This window comes from Anguilla anguilla, chromosome 2 (genome assembly GCF_013347855.1).
Source record: "Anguilla anguilla isolate fAngAng1 chromosome 2, fAngAng1.pri, whole genome shotgun sequence".
Taxonomy (NCBI): domain Eukaryota; kingdom Metazoa; phylum Chordata; class Actinopteri; order Anguilliformes; family Anguillidae; genus Anguilla; species Anguilla anguilla.
This window is the reverse complement of record NC_049202.1, coordinates 73,861,424-73,885,285: the sequence shown is the minus strand read 5'-3', so window position 1 is coordinate 73,885,285 and position 23,862 is coordinate 73,861,424. Positions and strand designations below refer to the sequence as shown.

Below are 23,862 nucleotides of genomic sequence, written 5' to 3'. Positions count from 1 at the left end.
ACACACTGTGTTTACGCGAAACCTGTCCTCCATTTTGGAAAACTGCAGACAAGAGGGACCTGACAAGTGTTTTATTTTTAAAAACGAAGATCATTTCAGGAGTTCATTTCCAGACCGAAAACCAGAAGAATGCCAGTTTTGGCCACAAGAGATCTCGACAACAGTCGTTATGGTAATAACTCACCGCTATGAAATCACTAAAAAGGAACTAAAAAGAAAAATAAATGACTCGAGGTCAAAAAAAAAAAAAAAAAAAAACCTGAACTGAAAAAAAAGGTTATGGAATGACAGGGAAATGAAAGAGTTTGGAGAGAAAGGCTGTTGACTCCATGGCAACAGGAAGAAAAAAAGCCAAATAAAGACGCTGAATATAATCCCTGTAATTTAGAACAGATAAATCAGCCAGGCCTCAAACAGAAGATTATTCTTGTGAGGGACATCCACGTTTCATCAAATACAGAAAAAGGGACGCGTTTTAAAGGCTGAATTAAGCACAGAAAGACGTCTCTAACTCTCAGACTGAGCACAGCAGGGTACAGTACTGAGCGTCCAGCTACGGGGTCAGGGGTCAGGGGTCAGAGCCGTTATCCCCAGTGACATGGGCTTCAATTCAACATCCTGCACCCCAAATATTACACCCCATACACCCACCACACCCTGGGCCCACCCCACATCCCAAACTGCACTGCCCACACCACACCTACGGTTGCCAGATGCTTAGTTTTGGACCAGAACGTCCAGTTTGGGTCCCATCCAGTCAATTTAAATGTCTTTTTATGCAAAACTAACTGAAATTTGACCGCAAGTTTGCAATGGATTCAGTCTGCACTCTTACACTGTTTTCCTCCTTGACCACCCCCCCCCCCCCACGCCTCCAACCCACACTTTCACAATCAAACTTTAACCTCTGACACCTACTGCATGCGTGTGCAAGTTCTAAATCTGGCAACCCTACCTACACCTCAGGTTCGAAGTCCCACACCCTTCTCCTTACAGTACCCAGGTCAGTAGCCCTAAGCCCCGTACATCACAGCCCAAAATCTGAAATACCAAACCGCCTCCCTCAGCCGGCCACACCGAGCAGAAGGGTCACTGTAGCCTCGCCCCTTCCTCCTGAAGGCCTCTGGGACACAGAGGGATGCTGGGAGAGAAACAGGATGAAGGAGCTGAGTCAGCGTTTGATCCCAGTCCCACTGACCCAATACATCCTGTTTAAGAATCATCCGTTTGAAACTAATCCACACCAACATGGTCCCAGTGGTACCACAGACAGACACACACACCCTTATTACACACACACACACACACACACCATAATCACACACACACTCACATGCACGCACACACACACACACACCATAATCACACACACACTCACATGCACGCACACACGCACGCACACAGACATAGACACACCATAATCACACACACGCACACACACACCATAATTTCACACGCACACACACACACCCACCCTAATCACACACACACGCACAGGCAAACAGTGTCACGCTTGTGATTGCACTGTAAGTGAAGTGATCTCTGCTGCAAGGTCAGCTGCATGGCCATGGGTATTTATGTGAGCATTATCGCACACTGCGTCTTAAGGACCCACAGTGAGGAGAAGCTGAAACACAGATCCTCATTCTCCACTGCAGAATGAAGCGATGAAAAAGCTCGATCAAATCAAAAGAGAGGGAGGTAAAACCACGTAAATCACATTAAACAGCTTTAAAGAGCATCGTTCTGCGGAAAAACAGATTACTGACACTCTTTCATGCCTCGCACGTCATCCCCCTTTTCCTAGGTTAACCATTCGTGAAATGAGAGAATTGTTTTTGTCGCAGATTCAGTTTTTGCGAAGCTAATGCGGGCGACGCAGAGACAGCGAGGCTTACTCAACGTCTCATGCGGATCACACGATAATCTGGTGACATCACGTCTTTCGGAAGGACGTGAAACATCAAAAGCGGGGTTTTATATTTTATTTTAATTATTTATTTATGATGAGAATAAATAAGAGACTAAAGAGGACGGACACTTAGAAGTGCTTATTTTACAGACAGAAAGGCATAAATAACTTACGGTAGACAAATTGGGCTTTTTCAGAATTACATGTCTGTCAATCAGTATCTCCTGTGGCTTCAAACAGAAAATATCCTCATCTATAAACACAGAAAAATAACTTGCGTAGACAGGCGTTTTGAGATTGTCACAGTAATTGGTGCTTCTTTGCAGGAGCACAAGTTCAACACAAGAAATAAATGTTGTCAAGAAGAGAGACCTTTTTTTTTTTTTTTTAACAAAATGTTTTATTTAATATTTCTATTCTTATTTCCGCACGTGACTGTAGTCCCACCCCTTAGCCGCATATTAGCGTCCTCTGTGTTATTAGCGCAGTATTGGTACACTAGAGTCCAGATAAAGGACAGAGCAGAAGTATAGTACGGTAAAGTAAAGTTCTGGTGTTCTGATAGCGAGTAACAGAGCAAATACTGGAATAATCCAGGTTTCAGCTGTAGCCAGGGAGAGGCTGCTGCACTTCACACACATTCATTTACAGAAAATCCTTTGCTTTTAATCATATTTATGTACATATTCTGCAGTAATAGAGTTACAGGAAAAAAAAAAAAAAAAAGGCGGGGAGAGGCTTGGCATGTTTACAATGCCCCAGCCAGCCAGAGCCCAGACCCGAGCCAGAATTTTATACGGGAGAGTAATAACATAAAGGCACACGTTTAATTCTTTAGATTTGCTCGGTGAATAATGTTATGTGAGGTCCTGTGTGCGCACCATAAAGGTGTCAGAAACTCAAAACCGAAAACACAAATCAGCCAAAGGGAGCCAAACAAAGAGAGCAGGAAAGAGTCGGACCACGAAGCGGCCATAATGTGCTTTCTGCCTGGAAGACCGAACAGAACAAAACGCAACAGCACTTTTTACTGGTGTGGCCCCAGGCACCATCTTTCCACTCATTTCGTATAACTGGATCGTGTGTGTGTATGTGTGTGTGTGTGTGTGTGTGTATAAATATATACATACATACATAGATATATATGCAGGTGGACCATGCCTGTCTGATACACAGCGCCCCCCTCCCCCCCCCCAATTTTGAGGGACCCAAAGTAATGGGGCAAATGAACATAATCTTTAAGTGCTCATATTTAGTACTTGGCTGTAAAATCCAACATTTTCAGAATTCACCACAATGAATTTCTATTTTTAAAAAGAACAACCCTTCTCTGCCTCACAGGCACCTGAACAACTGCACTTATTTTGTTCAGTTATTTTGCCTCTAGCTCTTAACCGTGTTTCTTCACCAGGTGAAATGCACATTTGTAAGGTTCCTTGGTTAAAAGCAGCTGCTAAATGAGTAAATTGTAAAATGTAAGACAGAACACAGGTGTCTCTGCAGCCCCAGGAACAGCCTGGCGTCCACCTGTACCTCCAACCAACACAGAGTCCGATTCAAGAGCTCCCCCCAAACCATCAGCAGTACCACTCTGTTACCACTAGGTGGCGAGCAAAGCGCAATTAAGGGACCCCGCCTAAGACCCTGTCCCACAGAGTAGTCCCCCTGTTCTGCCTCTTCCTGGTTTTTGGTGCAGAGAAAAAAAAAAAGATTTTTGGTGACTCCAGCAGAGTCGGATTCATTTCCCGCGTGGTGTGGGACACGTCTTCAACGATGGTTTAATCTTCATCACGTTAACCGGGGTCACGGGAAGCAACCTCTGACCCATGATCATATTTCCACAGTTTAAATGCAAACACTGCCTTCTCTATCATTACATTACATTACGTTACAGGCATTTAGCAAACGCTCTTATCCAGAGCGACTTACACAACTTTTTACATAGCATTTTACATTGTATCCATTTATACAGCTGGATATATACTGAAGCAATTTCGGTTAAGTACCTTGCTCAAGGGTACAACGGCAGTGTCCTTACCCGGGAATCGAACCTGCGACCTTTCGGTTACAAGCCCAGTGCCTTACCCACTGTGCTACACTCCGTCTATCGAGCGCAAACTGCCCAGTCGGCTTCAGGCTGACGCTCTGCTGCTGAAAAGCTACGGACGCATCGCCTGTGTGTATTAAATGGTAAATGGTAAATGGACTGCATTTATATAGCGCTTTTATCCAAAGCGCTTTACAACTGATGCCTCTCATTTGCCAGAGCAGTTAGGGATTAGCGGTTAGGTGTCTTGCTCAAGGACACTTCGACATGCCCAGGGCGGGGTTTGAACCGGCAACCCTCCGACTGCCAGACAATCGGTCTTACCTCCTGAGCTATGTCACCCCTATTAAACGGCGTGTAAAATCTGGGCCCTCTCTGGGACTAAGTGTACACACAGAAGGATGAGCAGGGCGGCCATTTTGATATGTGACAGAGGGCCGCAGGAATGCTGTATTGGGGAACCAAAAAAACAGAAAAGAGTAGAAAAAAAGGATAATGCAAAAAAAAAAAGAAAACCCCGGAATTAAAAAAAAAAAAAAAAAAAAACTGGAGAAATACGATCCCTTCAGATGCGTCTGCCAAATATAATCAAACATCCTGAACGCTGAAAAGCACGCCACAGAAAAGAAAAAAGAAAGAAGGAAAAAAAAGAAAGAAAAAAAAAACGCTCAACCGGATTTCAAATCTGACAGTCAGACACTGGGCAAGTGAAATACGCAATGTCTCACATTTGCAAACTTCGATTAGTGGAAAAACAGTTTTTTGGGGGAAAAGAGAGACGGAGGTGGGGGGTGGAGGGGTGAAGAAGACTCCTGCCGTGCCCGAGGGATGTTCCCTGCTGAAGGGGACCGACAGCCAGCCGACAGCGCTGAGCCACAGTCCTTCGCTCACGTCTCCCCCGCTGTGGGTAGAGCCAGCATCGTTTCCGCACGGAGAGAGAGCGACGCGCCACGTACCTCTCCAACACCCCATCGGGGATTACTCTTCCCTGCTGTTCATTTCATGGAGTCTAACGCTCCTCAGGGCAGTTCTGTTCTTGTTTGTGAGACTTAGTTTAAAGTTGAAAATGGAAGGTGAGAAGTTGTCAGTGGAGTCCGCTGTTCTTACACTCGCTGTCTCTCTTAGGACTGCACTGTCCCCCCCTCTGTCAGAATTACTGCACTTTGACCCCTGACCTTTGCACTCGCGCCTGCGTTGTGAGTATGGCAGAAACGGGGCATTAGAAAGAAGCAGAAGCGCAGAAGCAAAATTCTAAATCAAAAGCAAAAGAACCAATCAAGAAGGAACACAAACAAAGAGCACATTTACTGACTTTCTTCCTGTCCTGATGTCAGCTTGGCATGAGAGGGATGAAGAAGAAGAGGAGGAGAAAAATTGTATACCAAACTGTTCCATCCAGTGGATTCCTTACAAAACTGATCTATGAAATGGATCCATTAGCAAACAGATTCAACAAGCAGGTCCATTAAAAAACTGATCCTTTACTAGACTCATCCAGTCTGTGGATCCTTAATTCAGCTGATCTTTTGACTGGAACCATTTACAAAACTGTTCCAGCCAGCAGATCCCGAATCAAACAGATCAAGAAAGTGGATCCAACTGACCCTGCAAGTGCAGTTATTTAAAAACCGATCCAAAAAAGCTCCTTTACCATTATTTACAGGACGATTCAGTAAAAGGACAGGGCTTTGTGTGCACATTGCTTTTATCAGAAGCAGAAGCCTTTAAACCTTTATTTCATTTTATTTTATTTTGAGACTTCCTATTTAATCCAACAGCACAGTCTCCAAACAGAACTTAATTAAAATCAAAGTCTGGTTCTTCCTGGAGAAAAAAAACCCTTGGCTTTCGCTTTCCTTCCCCATGTCGTAATTACGTTGCGTCTCAGGGAAATGAGTTCGATTTTTACAGTTGTAAGCACTTAAATTAAATTATGTTCTTGGCTCTGAAATGTTCGAAAAGGCACAGCCACCCCCCCCCACAACCCCCCCCCCCCCCCACAACCCCCCCCCCTCTGACTGCCCGCCATGCTGGGCTGATAGAAAAACCACCTTCAGCACCATGGCAACCTCTGTGCTTAGCAGAAAACAGAACCCAGCCAAGGTCCTCACCATGGAGATGAGCTGTCCATCCATCCGTCTGACTGCCTTCCTGCCTGCCTGCCTGCCTGTCTGTCTGTCTGTCTGTTTGACTGCATGCCTGCCTGCCTGTCTATCTGTCTGTCTGTCTGCCTGCCTGCCTGCCTGTCTGTCTGTCTGCCTGCTTGTCTGCCTGTCTGTCTGTCTGTTTGACTGCATGCCTGCCTGCCTGTCTATCCGTCCGACTGCCTTCCTGCCTGCCTGCCTGTCTGTCTGTCTGCCTGCTTGTCTGCCTGTCTGTCTGTCTGTCTGCCTGCTTGCCTGCCTGTCTGTCTGCCTGCTTGTCTGTCTGTCTGTCTGCCTGCCTGCCTGCCTGCCTGTCTGTCTGCCTGCTTGTCTGCCTGTCTGTCTGTCTGTTTGACTGCATGCCTGCCTGCCTGTCTATCCGTCCGACTGCCTTCCTGCCTGCCTGCCTGCCTGTCTGTCTGTCTGCCTGCTTGTCTGCCTGTCTGTCTGTCTGTCTGCCTACCTGCCTGTCTGTCTGTCTGTCTGTCTGTCTGTCTGCCTGCCTGCCTGTCTGTCTGTCCATCCGCCTGTCTGTCTGTCTGCCTGTCTGTCTGTCTGTTTGTCCGTCCGTTTGTTTGCTTGTCTGTCTGTCTGCCTGCCTGTCTGTGTTTCTCATACACTACTTCAGAGGGTTGGAGAGTGGAAGGGGGTGGGATGGACTGAAAAAAAGGACAAAAGCTTCTAGCAGCTTAAGGTGTAGAAACAGCAGGAGTGCTAATAAAATGCCTCACAATAATCAGACCTGCTGTGACCCCCACAGGCCCAAAAGCACGGGGGGGGGGTTCTGTTTTTAATTCCCCTTAAATTCAGACACAGCCTCCAGGAACTGAGTGGAGACTGCAGTAGACAAGAGAGCAAGGTTTGGAGCTTATTACTGACAGCAGAAGCAGAAGTCTTAGGGCCAATCAGCACGACCGGGAGCAAGGCCAAGCGATCGCCATGCGCCGTGGGCATCTCCAGATGTTTCTGGAGCGTTCCCGGAGCGTTATTCCCAGTGTTCACCACGTAGTACTGGGAATGTTCCCGGAACGTTCTCTGAGAATTCCCAGGGTGTTCCAGCCACGTTCCAGGTGCACCCAAAGGTCATTCCCAGAGAGTTTTGGGAACATTCCTGGGATGTTCCCGGAGCATTCCCGGAGCGTTCCCGGGACGTTGCAGGAACACCCTGGGTTTCCCGGAGCATTCCGGAAGCATTGGGTGCGTTTTCGGTGCAGGACTCACCGCCCCCAGCATGATGCGCACGACGAGCCATCGGAACAGCCAGATGGTGACCCGGGACGGGGGGCAGCGGAGGGGCACCTGCGACAGGCTCCACAGGGGGCACAGGAAGATTCCCAAAAAGCCCGTCTCCAGAAGCTGGCTCTCCCAACCTGAGTCAGACACGAGTCACAGGTTAATAACTCTGCAGCCGATTCCCAACCTGAGTCAGACACGAGTCACAGTTTAATAACCCTGCAGCCGATTCCCAACCTGAGTCAGACACGAGTCACAGTTTAATCACTCAGCAGCCGATTCCCAACCTGAGTCAGACACGAGTCACAGTTTAATCACTCAGCAGCCGATTCCCAACCTGAGTCAGACACGAGTCACAGTTTAATCACTCTGCAGCCGATTCCCAACCTGAGTCAGACACGAGTCACAGTTTAGTAACTCAGCAGCTGATTCCCAACCTGAGTCAGAGCCACTCTCTCTCTCTCTGTCTCACTCACCCACTCACTCATTCACTTGCTCACCCAGCCACTCTTTCTCGCTCTCTCTCTCTCTCTCTCACCCACCTTTTTCTCATTCACTCTCTCTCTCGCTCTCTCTCTCTCACTCTCTCACCAACCTTTCTCTCATTCACTCTCTCTCTCGCTCTCTCTCTCTCACCCTCCGCTCCCTCCCTCCCTCCCTCTCCCTCTCTCTTACCCAGAGGGCATTAGGAGCCCCAGACAGCCCCAGGCTTTGGGCTGAAGCGCAGCAGCTGCCTCACAGGGCAGTCCCGAGTCAGTCAGAGGGAAATGCAGAACTTCTCTTTGCATGCTGCTTTGCATGTAGGACAGGACAGAGGGGGGAGAGTGAGAGGGAAAGCCAGGGTTTGAATACCCAAATCAGGCCAGTTTTCACCCCTCCACAGCCTGTCCCCGTGCCTCTCCATGCAAAGCGTCCCACAGCAGTTACCGTAGCAGAGCAACACAGCTCTGAGCTTCATACCGATATACAGGATGTGTGTTGTGTGTGGGTGTGTGCATGTGCGTGCGTGTGCAGGAGAGAGAGAGAGAGAGGGAAAGAAACAGGGGGATAAAGAGAGTGTGTGTGTGTGTGTGAGAGAGAAAGAGACAGGGATAAAGAGAGAGTGTGTGTGGGTGTGTATGTGTGTGTGTGTGTGTGTAATGTGATCATCAGTCTTACACACTTCAAAAGCAGTGTAATACTGAAAAGTGAATGCTCTCCACATCTATCTCTCTCTCTCTCTTACATCACCCTCTTCCTCTTCTCTCTCCTTTACATCTCCCTCTTCCTCTTCTCTCTCTCTCCTTTACATCTCCCTCTTCCTCTTCTCTCTCTCTCCTTTACATCCCCCTCTTCCTCTTCTCTCTCTTTCTCTCCTTCAGAGATTAATGCCCCTGATTTCCCCAACCCAGCCTTCATAAATATGAAACACAGTGAGCTCTCTACTTCCCTTTTAGTTTCCCACAGTCTTCCCATTTCCTTCTCTCATTCTCTCTCTCTCTCTCCATCTTTCCTATGCTACTTCCACCTCCCACCATCTCATCTCTTTCCCCACCTTTCTCTATCCCTCTTTTTCTGTGGCCCTGTCTCTCTCTCTCTCTCTTTCTATTCCTCTTTCTCGTGCGCACACGCATGCACACACACACACAAAATCCACACACAAACAACACACAGCCCCCACCCCCCCACCCCCCAACACACGCACATACACAGCCCCCCCCCCCCCCCCCCCAGACACACACAAACAACACACACACACACACACACGCATACACACTGTGAATACTGGACCTGCAAACATGGAAGTAATAATGTTGTCCCCATTAATGGCAGTGTTGGGCTTAACGTTCATTGGGCTTTTCCGTTAAAATGATAACCACATCGCTGGGACATCACCAGTCGATAACACTATCAGAGATAACAGCGCCCCCTAACGACAGCCATTAGTAACCGGGGAAACCACCACATTAACCGTCTCATTGAAGACCCGAGGGCTGAGGGTGCGATCCTTAAAACGATCAGTCCTGTTAACGGGCACCACTGACCAATCACATCACAGCTATCAATCACCTCTAATAATCGTAGGGTAAAAACTACTGAAACAACAATATTATATTTTATGAAAGACAAGCCTGTGTATCCACTGAAATGATCAATGCTGTAACTGCCAAACCGATCAATAAGATCGTCCTGGATATACTAATCCACTAAATCTACTAATCAGCAACTCAATGAGATCTCTAGCTGTTGAATGAGCTGTGCTTTGTCAGGGTTGGAGTGTAAACCTACAGGACGTTAGATCTCCAGGAACAGGGTTGGGCAGCCCTGCTTTAAGCCCTGAGTAAAACGTTCAGGTCAGGTAAACAGAAGATAAACCATCATCCAGCGAGCCTCAGTCAGCAGGGCCATAACATTACTGTGCCTGACAACACTATGGCAGTACAAGTCAAAATCCACGGTGTTCTTATCGCTATTATTATTATTTCAATGATAATATCCCTGCAGGATGTGCAGCATTCACAAATACAGGAGGGCCAATGAGCATGTTTCATGAGCCCCCTTCTGTGCAGGAAACAGGAAGTGACCCGTGGGCGCCCCTGTCTCCCAGTTAAGTGACCTCTCAATTGGCCTGGCAGTATGGGACGCTCTCCGAAGCCATTCAGACCGACCCCCCGCCCCCTGCCCCTCGCCCTGCCGCCCTAGCAGATGTCCCCAATCGCTGGGGGCTGTACAGGTGTTGGGGGCGGTGCGGGGCAGGGGGCACAGAGGAATATTTTACCCCTGGGGGGTGGGGGGGGGGGGCATAACAAACAGTGAGCACTATATGGATAAAAACAACAATCAAAGAAGAAGATTATGTGCTGAATGTATCAAAAGGGGAAACGTGGGATATAGACGTGGGAATATGGCCGTCGAAAGCAGTCATCAACTCAAATCAAGCCAAATCTATTTCATTTGAACACAGCTTTTTTACAGAGAACTGGCACAGAGGTGCTTTACAGAGTAACAGAAGTAAAGCGTCTTTGAGTTCATGAAAAGCGCTATATAAAATAAATTTATTATTATTATTAAAACAGGGGAGAAACCAGGCCCGAACCCCCAAAAAGCAAGCAAGCAAGCAAGGTAAAAACTTCCCAGTGGGGAGAAAAAACTCCCCAATGGGAAGAAATCTCAGGAGGAACCCAGTTATGGAGGAGGAGCCCATCCTCCGCTGGCCAGCCTGGTGTAAAGTTATGCTGAACTTCTACAATGTCCTACATGAGAAAAAAACTGCCATTTTTGTCATGTTATTTAAAAAAAAAAAAAAAAAACATAATATTGACTTCCTTGGAAAAGCAGTGAGAGGGGCAACAAGACTGGCTGATGCGCCTTGGCCTCCCAGCCACACTCAATACAGCCATCTAACCAGTCCCCCATTTTAACTGGCTTAATAATCCCTCCCCCTCCACCTCGGCTGACATCCAGCGAGCGATGAGGTGCTAAGAGGTAACTGCATCACCAAGGCGGGGGCGGGGGGCGGGGGGGGGGGGGGGGGGCAGTGGTGACGGCTGAAATGAGTCCCCCCCCCCCCCCCTCACTGATTCACTGTAAAGCACTTTGAGGTCAGGAGCTAAGATGAGTAACACAAACACAACTGAGTAGCGCTATGGGATGCTATGGGATGCTACGGGACTTCAGGGAGACGTAAATAACCGGATCTCTTCAGTCTCAGGTGCCAGGACACTGCAGATGAATGAGTGTATGAGACAGGCTGAATGTACTATGCAAGGATGTTCATACATCCGTACATAGAGTCTGCTGCCAAACTCAACACACACGGTCACACGGACACACACACACACGCACAGAGACACACACACACACACGTACACACACACACACACACACAGACACACACACACACGTACACGGACACACACACACGCACATACACAAATTTAGGATATAAATCACTATATGTATACTGTATCTTTGTATCTCACTCACTCTCTGTCAAACACACACACGCACAAACACACACACACGTACACACACAGACACACGCACACACGCGTACACGGACACACGCACATACACACACAGACACACACACACATACACACGCAGACACACACACGTGTACACGGACACACGCACACGCATACACACGCACAGACACACACACACGTACACACACGTACACGGACACACGCACATACACACACAGACACACGCACACACACGCACAGACACACACACACGCACATACACACACAGACACACGCACACACACACACACAAATTTAGGATATAAATCACTATATGTATACTGTATCTTTGTATCTCACTCACTCTCTGTCAAACACACACACACACAAACACTCACATACACATACATACACACACACACAAACAAACACAGAGTGACTGACACACACACACACACACACACACACACTACATCACAGGCGTGTTTACTGTAAGCTGTGCACACCAACATTAGCACAAAGGGGACATTCATGCAGCCCTTTCAGTTTTGACACCGTTCCATTTTCAGATGCTGCTCCACTGAGCGTGTGGGCGGAGCCTTCTACAGCGTTTAGACTCTTAAAGGGACAGCGCACTGATTTCAGATCTGTGCAGAGTCATGAGAGCAGAGAGAGAGGGAGAAGGAAAGGAGTGAGAGAGGGAAATGGAAAAAGAGGATGAGAAAAAGGGAAGAGAAGAAAAAAGCAGAGAGAGAGAGAGAGAAAGAGGGAGAGAGAGAACAGGCCAAGCGCGCTGATAAATGAGACTGTGTTAGCCACCCACACTAAGCAGAGAAGTGCTCCAGTGAGACTCTAACTAACCATAAATCAGAGCATCACAAGGGTCTGATTTCACCAGTCCACCGATATCACCCTTCCTGTGCTCTCTCTTAAACGCAGATCCACCACAACCACCACCCTCACCTTCTACACCTTCTCTCTTATACGCATATCCACCACAACCACCACCCTCGCCTTCTACACCTTCTCTCTTATACGCATATCCACCACAACCACCACCCTCGCCTTCTACACCTTCTCTCTTATACGCATATCCACCACAACCACCACCCTCACCTTCTACACCTTCTCTCTTAAACGCATATCCACCACAACCACCACCCTCACCTTCTACACCTTCGCTCTTAAACGCATATCCACCACAACCACCACCCTCATCTTCTACACCTTCTCTCTTATACGCATATCCACCACAACCACCACCCTCGCCTTCTACACCTTCTCTCTTATAAGCATATCCACCACAACCACCACCCTCACCTTCTACACCTTCTCTCTTATACGCATATCCACCACAACCACCACCCTCACCTTCTACACCTTCTCTCTTATACGCATATCCACCACAACCACCACCCTCACCTTCTACACCTTCTCTCTTAAACGCATATCCACCACAACCACCACCCTCACCTTCTACACCTTCTCTCTTAAACGCATATCCACCACAACCACCACCCTCACCTTCTACACCTTCTCTCTTAAACGCATATCCACCACAACCACCACCCTCACCTTCTACACCTTCTCTCTTAAACGACTCCATCACAACCACCACCCTCACCTTCTACACCTTCTCTCTTAAACGACTCCACCACAACCACCACCCTCACCTTCTACACCTTCTCTCTTAAACGCATATCCACCACAACCACCACCCTCACCTTCTACACCTTCTCTCTTAAACGACTCCATCACAACCACCACCCTCACCTTCTACACCTTCTCTCTTAAACGACTCCACCACAACCACCACCCTCACCTTCTACACCTTCTCTCTTAAACGACTCCATCACAACCACCACCCTCACCTTCTACACCTTCTCTCTTATACGCATATCCACCACAACCAGCACCCTCACCTTCTACACCTTCTCTCTTATACGCATATCCACCACAACCACCACCCTCACCTTCTACACCTTCTCTCTTAAACGCATATCCACCACAACCACCACCCTCACCTTCTACACCTTCTCTCTTAAACGACTCCACCACAACCACCACCCTCACCTTCTACACCTTCTCTCTTAAACGACTCCACCACAACCACTACCCTCACCTTCTACACCTTCTCTCTTAAACAACTCCATCACAACCACCACCCTCGCCTTCTACACCTTCTCTCTTATATTCGTCTCCATCACAACCACCACTCTCGCCTTCGACACCTTCTCTCATAGACGACTCCACCACAACCACCACCCTCACCTTCTACACCTTCTCTCTCATACGTATATCCATCACAACCACCACCCTCACCATCTACACCTTCTCCACCACCCTCACCTTCTACACCTTCTCTCTTAAACGACTCCACCACAACCACCACCCTCACCTTCTACACCTTCTCTCTTAAACGACTCCACCACAACCACTACCCTCACCTTCTACACCTTCTCTCTTAAACGACTCCATCACAACCACCACCCTCGCCTTCTACACCTTCTCTCTTATATTCGTCTCCATCACAACCACCACTCTCGCCTTCGACACCTTCTCTCATAGACGACTCCACCACAACCGCCACCCTCACCTTCTACACCTTCTCTCTCATACGTATATCCACCACAACCACCACCCTCACCATCTACACCTTCTCCACCACCCTCACCTTCTACACCTTCTCTCTTAAACGACTCCACCACAACCACCACCCTCACCTTCTACACCTTCTCTCTTAAACGACTCCACCACAACCACTACCCTCACCTTCTACACCTTCTCTCTTAAACGACTCCATCACAACCACCATCCTCGCCTTCTACACCTTCTCTCTTATATTCGTCTCCATCACAACCACCACTCTCGCCTTCGACACCTTCTCTCATAGACGACTCCACCACAACCACCACCCTCACCTTCTACACCTTCTCTCTCATACGTATATCCACCACAACCACCACCCTCACCATCTACACCTTCTCCACCACCCTCACCTTCTACACCTTCTCTCTTAAACGACTCCACCACAATCACCTCCCTCACCTTCTCTTTTATATGCATATCCATCAAAACCACCACCCTCATCTTATACACCTCTCTTAGACGACTCCATCACAACCACCACCCTCGCATTCTACACCTTCTCTCTTACATGCGTCTCCATCACAAACACCACTCTCGCCTTCTACACCTTCCCTCTTATATCCATAACAACCACCACCCTCGCCTTCTACACCTTCTCTCTTTTATGCGTCTCCATCACAAACACCACCCTCACCTTCTACACCTTCTCTCTTACATGCGTCTCCATCACAAACACCACTCTCGCCTTCTACACCTTCTCTCTTATATCCATAACAACCACCACCCTCACCTTCTACACCTTCTCTCTTATACGCATATCCACCACAACCACCACCCTCACCTTCTACACCTTCTCTCTTAAACGACTCCATCACAACCACCACCCTCACCTTCTACACCTTCTCTCTTAAACGACTCCACCACAACCACCACCCTCACCTTCTACACCTTCTCTCTTAAACGACTCCATCACAACCACCACCCTCACCTTCTACACCTTCTCTCTTATACGCATATCCACCACAACCAGCACCCTCACCTTCTACACCTTCTCTCTTATACGCATATCCACCACAACCACCACCCTCACCTTCTACACCTTCTCTCTTAAACGCATATCCACCACAACCACCACCCTCACCTTCTACACCTTCTCTCTTAAACGACTCCACCACAACCACCACCCTCACCTTCTACACCTTCTCTCTTAAACGACTCCACCACAACCACTACCCTCGCCTTCTACACCTTCTCTCTTATATTCGTCTCCATCACAACCACCACTCTCGCCTTCGACACCTTCTCTCATAGACGACTCCACCACAACCACCACCCTCACCTTCTACACCTTCTCTCTCATACGTATATCCACCACAACCACCACCCTCACCATCTACACCTTCTCCACCACCCTCACCTTCTACACCTTCTCTCTTAAACGACTCCACCACAACCACCACCCTCACCTTCTCTTTTATATGCATATCCATCAAAACCACCACCCTCATCTTATACACCTTCTCTCTTAGACGACTCCATCACAACCACCACCCTCGCATTCTACACCTTCTCTCTTACATGCGTCTCCATCACAAACACCACTCTCGCCTTCTACACCTTCCCTCTTATATCCATAACAACCACCACCCTCGCCTTCTACACCTTCTCTCTTATATGCGTCTCCATCACAAACACCACCCTCACCTTCTACACCTTCTCTCTTACATGCGTCTCCATCACAAACACCACTCTCGCCTTCTACACCTTCTCTCTTATATCCATAACAACCACCACCCTCACCTTCTACACCTTCTCTCTTATACGCATATCCACCACAACCACCACCCTCACCTTCTACACCTTCTCTCTTATACGCGTCTCCATCACAACCACCACCATCGCCTTCTACACCTTCTCTCTAAGGCAGGGGTGTACAACTCCAGTCCTGGAGGGCCGATCTGCGTGCTGGTTTTTGTTCCAACCGATTACCATTTCTTACAGCTCTATGAACTATGCTGCTTCACTCCTGTACTTAAGCACAGTGAAAGGATGCACTTGCAGACTGTGACTCTAGCTGTTGCTTATACACATGTCAGATCAAGATATGATTGGGCCAATTCAATAAATGTTGGGAAATGTTGGCACAAAATTCTGAAATGGATTGGCCCGTGTTGTGCACCCCTGCTCAAAGACGATTCCATCACAACCACCACCCTCACCTTCTACACAGCCAGTCACGTTGCCTGTTATTTTCATGTCCTTACATCATGAGTTCAAAGGCCAAGGTCACGGAGGCCTCTGAGTTCCTCACTTCCTGCTCCTAACGTTACGCTCCCAAGTGGGCGGGGAAAGTTCCTTTCTTTTTTTTGTTTGCCGAATCCTGACCGCACCGTCGAAAGCCCCACTAGGGAGGCGTGTGTTAGGGGTGAAGCGCGGAGGCCGCAGACGCTCCCGATGTGTGCGTTCTGATTTCCTGTCACCTGTTTGTGGGCGTGAAACTCCCACTGCTGCTCCGCTTCTCACTCCTTCCCCAAAACTCAGACGCTCAAAGCTCATGTTTCAAGGGCACAGTTCCCCTGATACGTACTCTCCCGCTCTCCCTCTCTCTCTCCCTCTCTCTCTCTCTCCCTCTCCCTCTGCGTCTGAAGGCAGAGATTCAAGTCTCTTTAGTAAAACTGGAAAATCACCGTCTGCAGACATACAGTGCGTAGGGGAGCATACAGTCAGTGGAGTACGGTCTGCAGTGGATAGTCAGTGTGGTACAGACTGTAGGGGATAGTCAGTGCGGTACAGACTGTAAGGGATAGTCCATATGGTACAGACTGTAGGGGATAGTCAGTGCGGTACAGACTGTAAGGGATAGTCCATATGGTACAGACTACAGACTGTAGGGGATAGTCAGTGTGGTACAGACTGTAGGGGATAGTCAGTGCGGTACAGACTGTAAGGGATAGTCCATATGGTACAGACTGTAGGGGATAGTCAGTGTGGTACAGACTGTAGGGGATAGTCAGTGTGGTACAGACTGTGGTGGATAGTCAGTGTGGTACAGACTGTAGTGGATAGTCAGTGTAGTCAGTGTGGTACAGACTGTAGGGGATAGTCAGTGTGGTACAGTCTGTAGGGGATAGTCAGTGTGGTACAGACTGTAGGGGACAGTCAGTGTGGTACAGTCTGTACGGGATAATCAGTGTGGTACAGACTGTAGGGGATAGTCAGTGTGGTACAGACTGTAGCGGATAGTCAGTGTGGTACAGACTGTAGTGGATAGTCAGTGTGGTACAGACTGTAGTGGATAGTCAGTGTGGTACAGACTGTAGGGGATAGTCAGTGTGGTACAGTCTGTAGGGGATAGTCAGTGTGGTACAGACTGTAGGGGACAGTCAGTGTGGTACAGTCTGTACGGGATAATCAGTGTGGTACAGACTGTAGGGGATAGTCAGTGTGGTACAGACTGTAGCGGTTAGTCAGTGTGGTACAGACTGTAGTGGATAGTCAGTGTAGTCAGTGTGGTACAGACTGTAGGGGATAGTCAGTGTGGTACAGACTATAGGGGATAATCAGTGTAGTACAGACTGTTGGGGATAGTCGGTGTGGAACAGACTGTAGGGGATAGTCAGTGTGGTACAGTCTGTAGGGGATAGTCGGAGTGGTACAGATTGTAGGGGATAGTTTGAGCGGTACAGACTGTAGCGGATAGTCAGTGAGGTACAGACTGTAGTGGATAGTCAGTGTAGTCAGTGTGGTATAGACTGTTGGGATTAGTCAGTGTGGTACAGACTGTAGGGGATAGTCAGTGTGGTACAGACTGTAGCAGATAGTCAGTGTGGTACAGACTGTAGCGGATAGTCAGTGTGGTATAGACTGTAGTGGATAGTCAGTGTAGTCAGTGTGGTACAGATTGCAGGGGATAGTCAGTGTGGTACAGACTGTAGTGGATAGTCAGTGTAGTCAGTGTGGTACAGACTGTAGGGGATAGTCAGTGTGGTACAGTCTGTAGGGGATAGTCAGTGTGGTACAGACTGTAGGGGACAGTCAGTGTGGTACAGTCTGTACGGGATAATCAGTGTGGTACAGACTGTAGGGGATAGTCAGTGTGGTACAGACTGTAGCGGATAGTCAGTGTGGTACAGACTGTAGTGGATAGTCAGTGTGGTACAGACTGTAGTGGATAGTCAGTGTAGTCAGTGTGGTACAGACTGTAGGGGATAGTCAGTGTGGTACAGTCTGTAGGGGATAGTCAGTGTGGTACAGACTGTAGGGGACAGTCAGTGTGGTACAGTCTGTACGGGATAATCAGTGTGGTACAGACTGTAGGGGATAGTCAGTGTGGTACAGACTGTAGCGGTTAGTCAATGTGGTACAGACTGTAGTGGATAGTCAGTGTAGTCAGTGTGGTACAGACTATAGGGGATAATCAGTGTAGTACAGACTGTTGGGGATAGTCGGTGTGGAACAGACTGTAGGGGATAGTCAGTGTGGTACAGTCTGTAGGGGATAGTCGGAGTGGTACAGATTGTAGGGGATAGTTTGAGCGGTACAGACTGTAGCGGATAGTCAGTGAGGTACAGACTGTAGTGGATAGTCAGTGTAGTCAGTGTGGTATAGACTGTTGGGATTAGTCAGTGTGGTACAGACTGTAGGGGATAGTCAGTGTGGTACAGACTGTAGCAGATAGTCAGTGTGGTACAGACTGTAGCGGATAGTCAGTGTGGTATAGACTGTAGTGGATAGTCAGTGTAGTCAGTGTGGTACAGATTGCAGGGGATAGTCAGTGTGGTACAGACTGTAGGGGATAGTCAGTGTGGTACAGACTGTAGCAGATAGTCAGTGTGGTACAGACTGTAGTGGATAGTCAGTGTAGTCAGAGTGGTACAGATTGTAGGGGATAGTCAGTGCGGTACAGACTGTAAGGGATAGTCAGAGTGGTACAGACTGTAGGGGATAGTCAGTGTGGTACAGATTGTAGGGGATAGTCAGTGCGGTACAGACTGTGGGGGATAGTCAGAGTAGTACAGACTGTAGGGGATAGTCCATATGGTACAGACTGTAGGGATAGTCAGTGCAGTACAGACTGTAGGGGATAGTCCATATGGTACAGACTGTAGGGATAGTCAGTGCAGTACAGACTGTAGGGGATAGTCCATACGGTACAGACTGTAGGGGATAGTCAGTGTGGTACAGACTGTAGGGCATAGTCAGTGTGGTACAGACTGTAAGAGATAGTCAGTGTGGTACAGACTGTAAGAGATAGCCACTGTGGTACAGACTGTAGGGGATAGTGGGGGTCAGCGCACGCACACACACACACACCCACAGTAGCTGTCAGAGGTTTTGGACACTGGGGGGACGCACATCCTCATTTCCCATAAAGCTGTGCCTCCCCCCCGGCCCCCCCCCCCCAATTGCCCGAGGCCCCGCCCATACCCTTTGCAGGGCAGACGAGACACAGGACTTATGTGAGGAACACCGAGCCAAAAACACAGACGTCTGGAGAGAGGACAGGACACCACAGCATTTATCCAGAACACATGCAGAGGGAGACAGAGGGAGAGAGAGAGAGAGAAACAGAGGGAGGGGGGAGGGGGGGGGGGGAGGGAGGGGGAGAGAGAGACAGGACACCACAGCATTTATCCAGAACACATGCAGAAGGAGACAGAGGGAGGGGGGGAGAGGGAGGGGGAGAGAGAGAGAGGACAGGACACCACAGCATTTATCCAGAACACATGCAGAGGGAGACAGAGGGAGAGAGAGGGAGGGGGAAGGGGAGAGAGAGAGAGAAAGAGGGAGGGGAAGGGGAGAGAGAGAGAGAAACAGAGGAAGGGAGAGAGAGAGAGAATGAGCACACTTCCTTCCCCAGAGCGGGACGAGAGACGGGACGGTCCCGGCCAGCGTTTGGGCGCTGAGGAACGCGCCCTCTCCAGACCCACGCCAGCGCGGAACGCGTCATTACAGGAGAGCGGGGTCGCCAGATGTGCGCCCTCTCCCCAGCTCACAGCGGGCCCCTGACCCTGGCCCTGACGGCTACGAAACAGCCTCTGAAAACACCCTTACTGACACCCAAAAGAGCTCGCGCACCCGTGTGGTGACCTCACAGATCAGACTGGATCCTGACTGCGACACATCGCTAACCAGCGCCTCCTCTGGCCAGTTGGGAAACTTCCAATGGAAGCCAACAATACATAATGAGGAGAACAGGCCATTCAGCCGATCTAGAACATAAGAACACAAGTATACATAGTGAGGAGTGTCAGTGCTGTGTCAGATGATCGAGGAGTGTCAGTGCTGTGTCAGATGATCGAGGAGTGTCAGTGCTGTGTCAGATGATCGAGGAGTGTCAGTGCTGTATCAGCTGAATGAGGAGTGTCAGTGCTGTGTCAGATGATCGAGGAGTGTCAGTGCTGTGTCAGATGATCGAGGAGTGTCAGTGCTGTATCAGCTGAATGAGGAGTGTCAGTGCTGTGTCAGATGATCGAGGAGTGTCAGTGCTGTGTCAGATGATCGAGGAGTGTCAGTGCTGTATCAGCTGAATGAGGAGTGTCAGTGCTGTGTCAGATGATCGAGGAGTGTCAGTGCTGAGTCAGATGATCGAGGAGTGTCAGTGCTGTGTCAGGTGATCGAGGAGTGTCAGTGCTGTGTCAGATGATCGAGGAGTGTCAGTGCTGTATCAGATGATCGAGGAGTGTCAGTGCTGTATCAGCTGAATGAGGAGTGTCAGTGCTGTATCAGCTGAATGAGGAGTGTCAGTGCTGTGTCAGATGATCGAGGAGTGTCAGTGCTGTGTCAGATGATCGAGGAGTGTCAGTGCTATATCAGCTGAATGAGGAGTGTCAGTGCTGTGTCAGATGATGAACACAAAACACTAAGAACAGGCAGATATGCGTCAGAGCAGAACACTAAGAAATCTGGAAATGCTTCAGCTTCTTTTTCCAACAACACTGATGGAGGATGGGGGGGGGGCATAGCTACACGCCAGATGGACATATACTACTTTCTGCTAATTGTTTCCTTCAGTTTCCAAACACCCCAAAACACTGCCTGCCAGCACCTTCCCCTTACCCAACCTCACTAACTAGTTTTAACAAAAACTCCAATTGGTCCAGTAAACCCCTCATTAAGCAGTTTTTTACAGAATGATTTTAGGAGAAACAGGGGTCAAAGGTCAGAAGGGGAGGGGCTAATACACAGCAGCTGGGCAGCAACGGAACACTCCGGGCCTTCAGAGGTTAGGCCCCGCCTACACTTCCCAGCTGCCTGGCAACCTGATTGCCATGACAACCAGAGAAGCAGATCATAAAATGGATTCCATCAGGAGAAAACTCATTACAAACAGGACACCCTGAACTTAACACGAGAGAGAATCTCAACCAGGAGAGCTAAGAGAGTGCATCTTCGACAACGCCAGGGCCATAACTACAGCTCACAAATACTCATTTATTATCACATTTTGACTGGTTTATCAGGGACGTGCAGGACAACCAAACGCCATGGTGCCTGAGAGGCAGTCTCACAGTAGATTGCTTGCACTTACATCAGTGGCTGCCCCACCCTGTTCCTGGAGATCAACAGACCTGTAGGTTTACACTCCAACCCTAACAAAGCACACCTCATTCAACAGCTAGAGCAGGGCTGCCCCACCCTGTTCCTGGAGATCAACTGTCCTGTAGGTTTTGACTCCAACCCTAACAAAGAACACCTCATTCAACAGCTAGAGCAGGGCTGCCCAACCCTGTTCCTGGACATCTACCGTCCTATAGGTTTACACACCAACCCTAACAAAGCACACCTCGTTCAACAGCTAGAGCAGGGCTGCCCAACCCTGTTCCTGGAGATCAACTGTCCTGTAGGTTTACACACCAACCCTAACAAAGAACACCTCATTCAACAGCTAGAGTAGGGCTGCCCAGCTCTGTTCCTGGACACCTACCATCCTGTAGGTTTACACACCAACCCTAACAAAGAACACCTCATTCAACAGCTAGAGTAGGGCTGCCCAGCTCTGTTCCTGGACACCTACCATCCTGTAGGTTTACACACCAACCCTAACAAAGCGCACCTCATTCAACTGCTAGAGATCTCAATAAGATGCTAATTAGTTGAGTCAGGTATGCCAAATTAGGGTTGAAATGCAAGCCAACAGGACGGTAGATCTCCAGGAACAAGGTTGGGAACCGCTGAATTACACACTTCTTACTAAATTTCAAATCCCTGGTTTGCAGGGAATAGACTGGTGAGTAAAGCCCTCCTCCCTGGGGCAAAGTTACAAGCAGTCATGCCCCCCCCCCACCCCCTTCCAGAACCATCAACCACTACCATGATACTGCAGAGCCCACCCACATTTAACTCTGTACATTTTGCTTCTTTATAAACTTCTAAAAAACGTTCTTTAAGAGGCAACTCATAAAAAAAACAGGAACACAGAATATTAATATAAGACAGAACTTATTTCTAAAAAGAGGGAAAAAATTCACACTTACCAAAAGAATACCTGGAAAAGAAATGAGAGAGAGAGACAAAAGAATTATTAGGCAAAATTTAGACACAAAATTTAAGAGCATTCTTACGCAGTTTAACATTTGGATTAGTGCCTATCTGCATGGATGTTTAATAAACACATATAACATATAATATAACATTCTCCGGAGTAAAAGAGAAGTCTTTTAATGAAACAAAAATACACTTTTGTATGTGCACAATATCACAAGTTATAGGCACAATTCCCTGCACATTTGCTGTCTAAGAACCACAACTGTCCTAGCGTTAACCCGGTCACAAAAGTAAGGACCTGGTTTCTATCTCAGGAGAATTATAATAATAATCAAGCTGAAAAACACTGTCTGAAAGATAATGCAGAAATTAGATAATCTTCGGAGTTGGAAGCTCATTAAAAATATCGGTGAGCTTTTCTTTTGTGTGTGTGTGTGTTTCGTTTTAATCACAGGCACTTTCAGGAAGCACAGTACAGTGAACGGTTCAATTAATTATTACAAGACGTACAGTAAGTCTACAGGTCAGTGCCAAACATGCATGAGGTTCATTATTGCTTTCCGTTTGCCTAATTTGTCCAAGCCTATAACTTTCCACAGTGTACGTTTATTACTTAAGCCTATGTTATTTTAATCACCGGACTTTATTGCTGTTGTCCCTCTTTAATATATTGCTATGATTACTTTCACATGCTACCATAAGGCTGTAGAAATGACGTTTCTTTTCCTGAATGATTTAAATCATATGGGTGCAGAGCTCCCAATTCTCTGATGAGAGAACATAACAAAAAGATTGTTTAAAAATGTAAATTGTAAAAACCACTTTCCACATGTGTGCGAGTGTGAGAGAGGAGAGAGAGAGAAAGAGAGAGACGGAGAGAGAGAGAATACAATTACTTAGTTTTCAAAATAAATTCCGCAAAGAAATTTCAATTCAGCAGTGAACAAACTGGAAGAGGCTTTTAATAACATAAAACAGCAAATCGACTTTGAAATTCCAAATATAATTTGGCTTAAACTACTTGAATCAATAATTGATCCAACTGCCAAATTGTAGCAGTGAAGTGTTGGGTCCACTTTTGCTAAATGGCACAAACAACAAATTGAAACCCTGCTTGCACAGTTCTGAAAGGGCATTCTTGCATGTTCAAAAACCACAAACAATGCATGTAGGGCAGAATTAGACCAATTAGCCAATATTAATCAGAACTCAAAAGATGGCAAAAAAATGAAAACATTAAAAAAAAAAACCCCATCTAACATCACAACAAAGCCCAGAAGAGTGGAGCACAGAAAAGAGTCCCCTCCATCGGCTGGTACTGACTGATGCCCAGTTCACTCAGCAAAACTCACAAACCGCAGCCCCAGGGCCAACACACTGACATGAAATCAATCAGAGTCAACCAAACTACAACCTATCAAAAGCACATTTGCATCGCCAAATGGTGCGCACAAACGCAGAGCGAAATGCAGCGCTCTCCGGCCCTGAACAGACAGTCCACCC

At 48.0% G+C, this 23,862-nt stretch overlaps 1 protein-coding gene across 1 annotated transcript in view; it reads right to left on the bottom strand.

The window, feature by feature from the left end:
- lmf1 (lipase maturation factor 1) overlaps positions 1 to 23,862 on the bottom strand; it is a 54,469-nt gene that overhangs the window by 24,439 nt on the left and 6,168 nt on the right. The window contains exons 3-4 of the mRNA XM_035400428.1: positions 22,350 to 22,360; positions 7,325 to 7,473 (exon numbers count right to left, since the gene is read on the bottom strand). Coding sequence (XP_035256319.1) covers positions 7,325 to 7,473; positions 22,350 to 22,360 — 160 coding nt within the window. The remainder of the gene's footprint in view (positions 1 to 7,324; positions 7,474 to 22,349; positions 22,361 to 23,862) is intronic.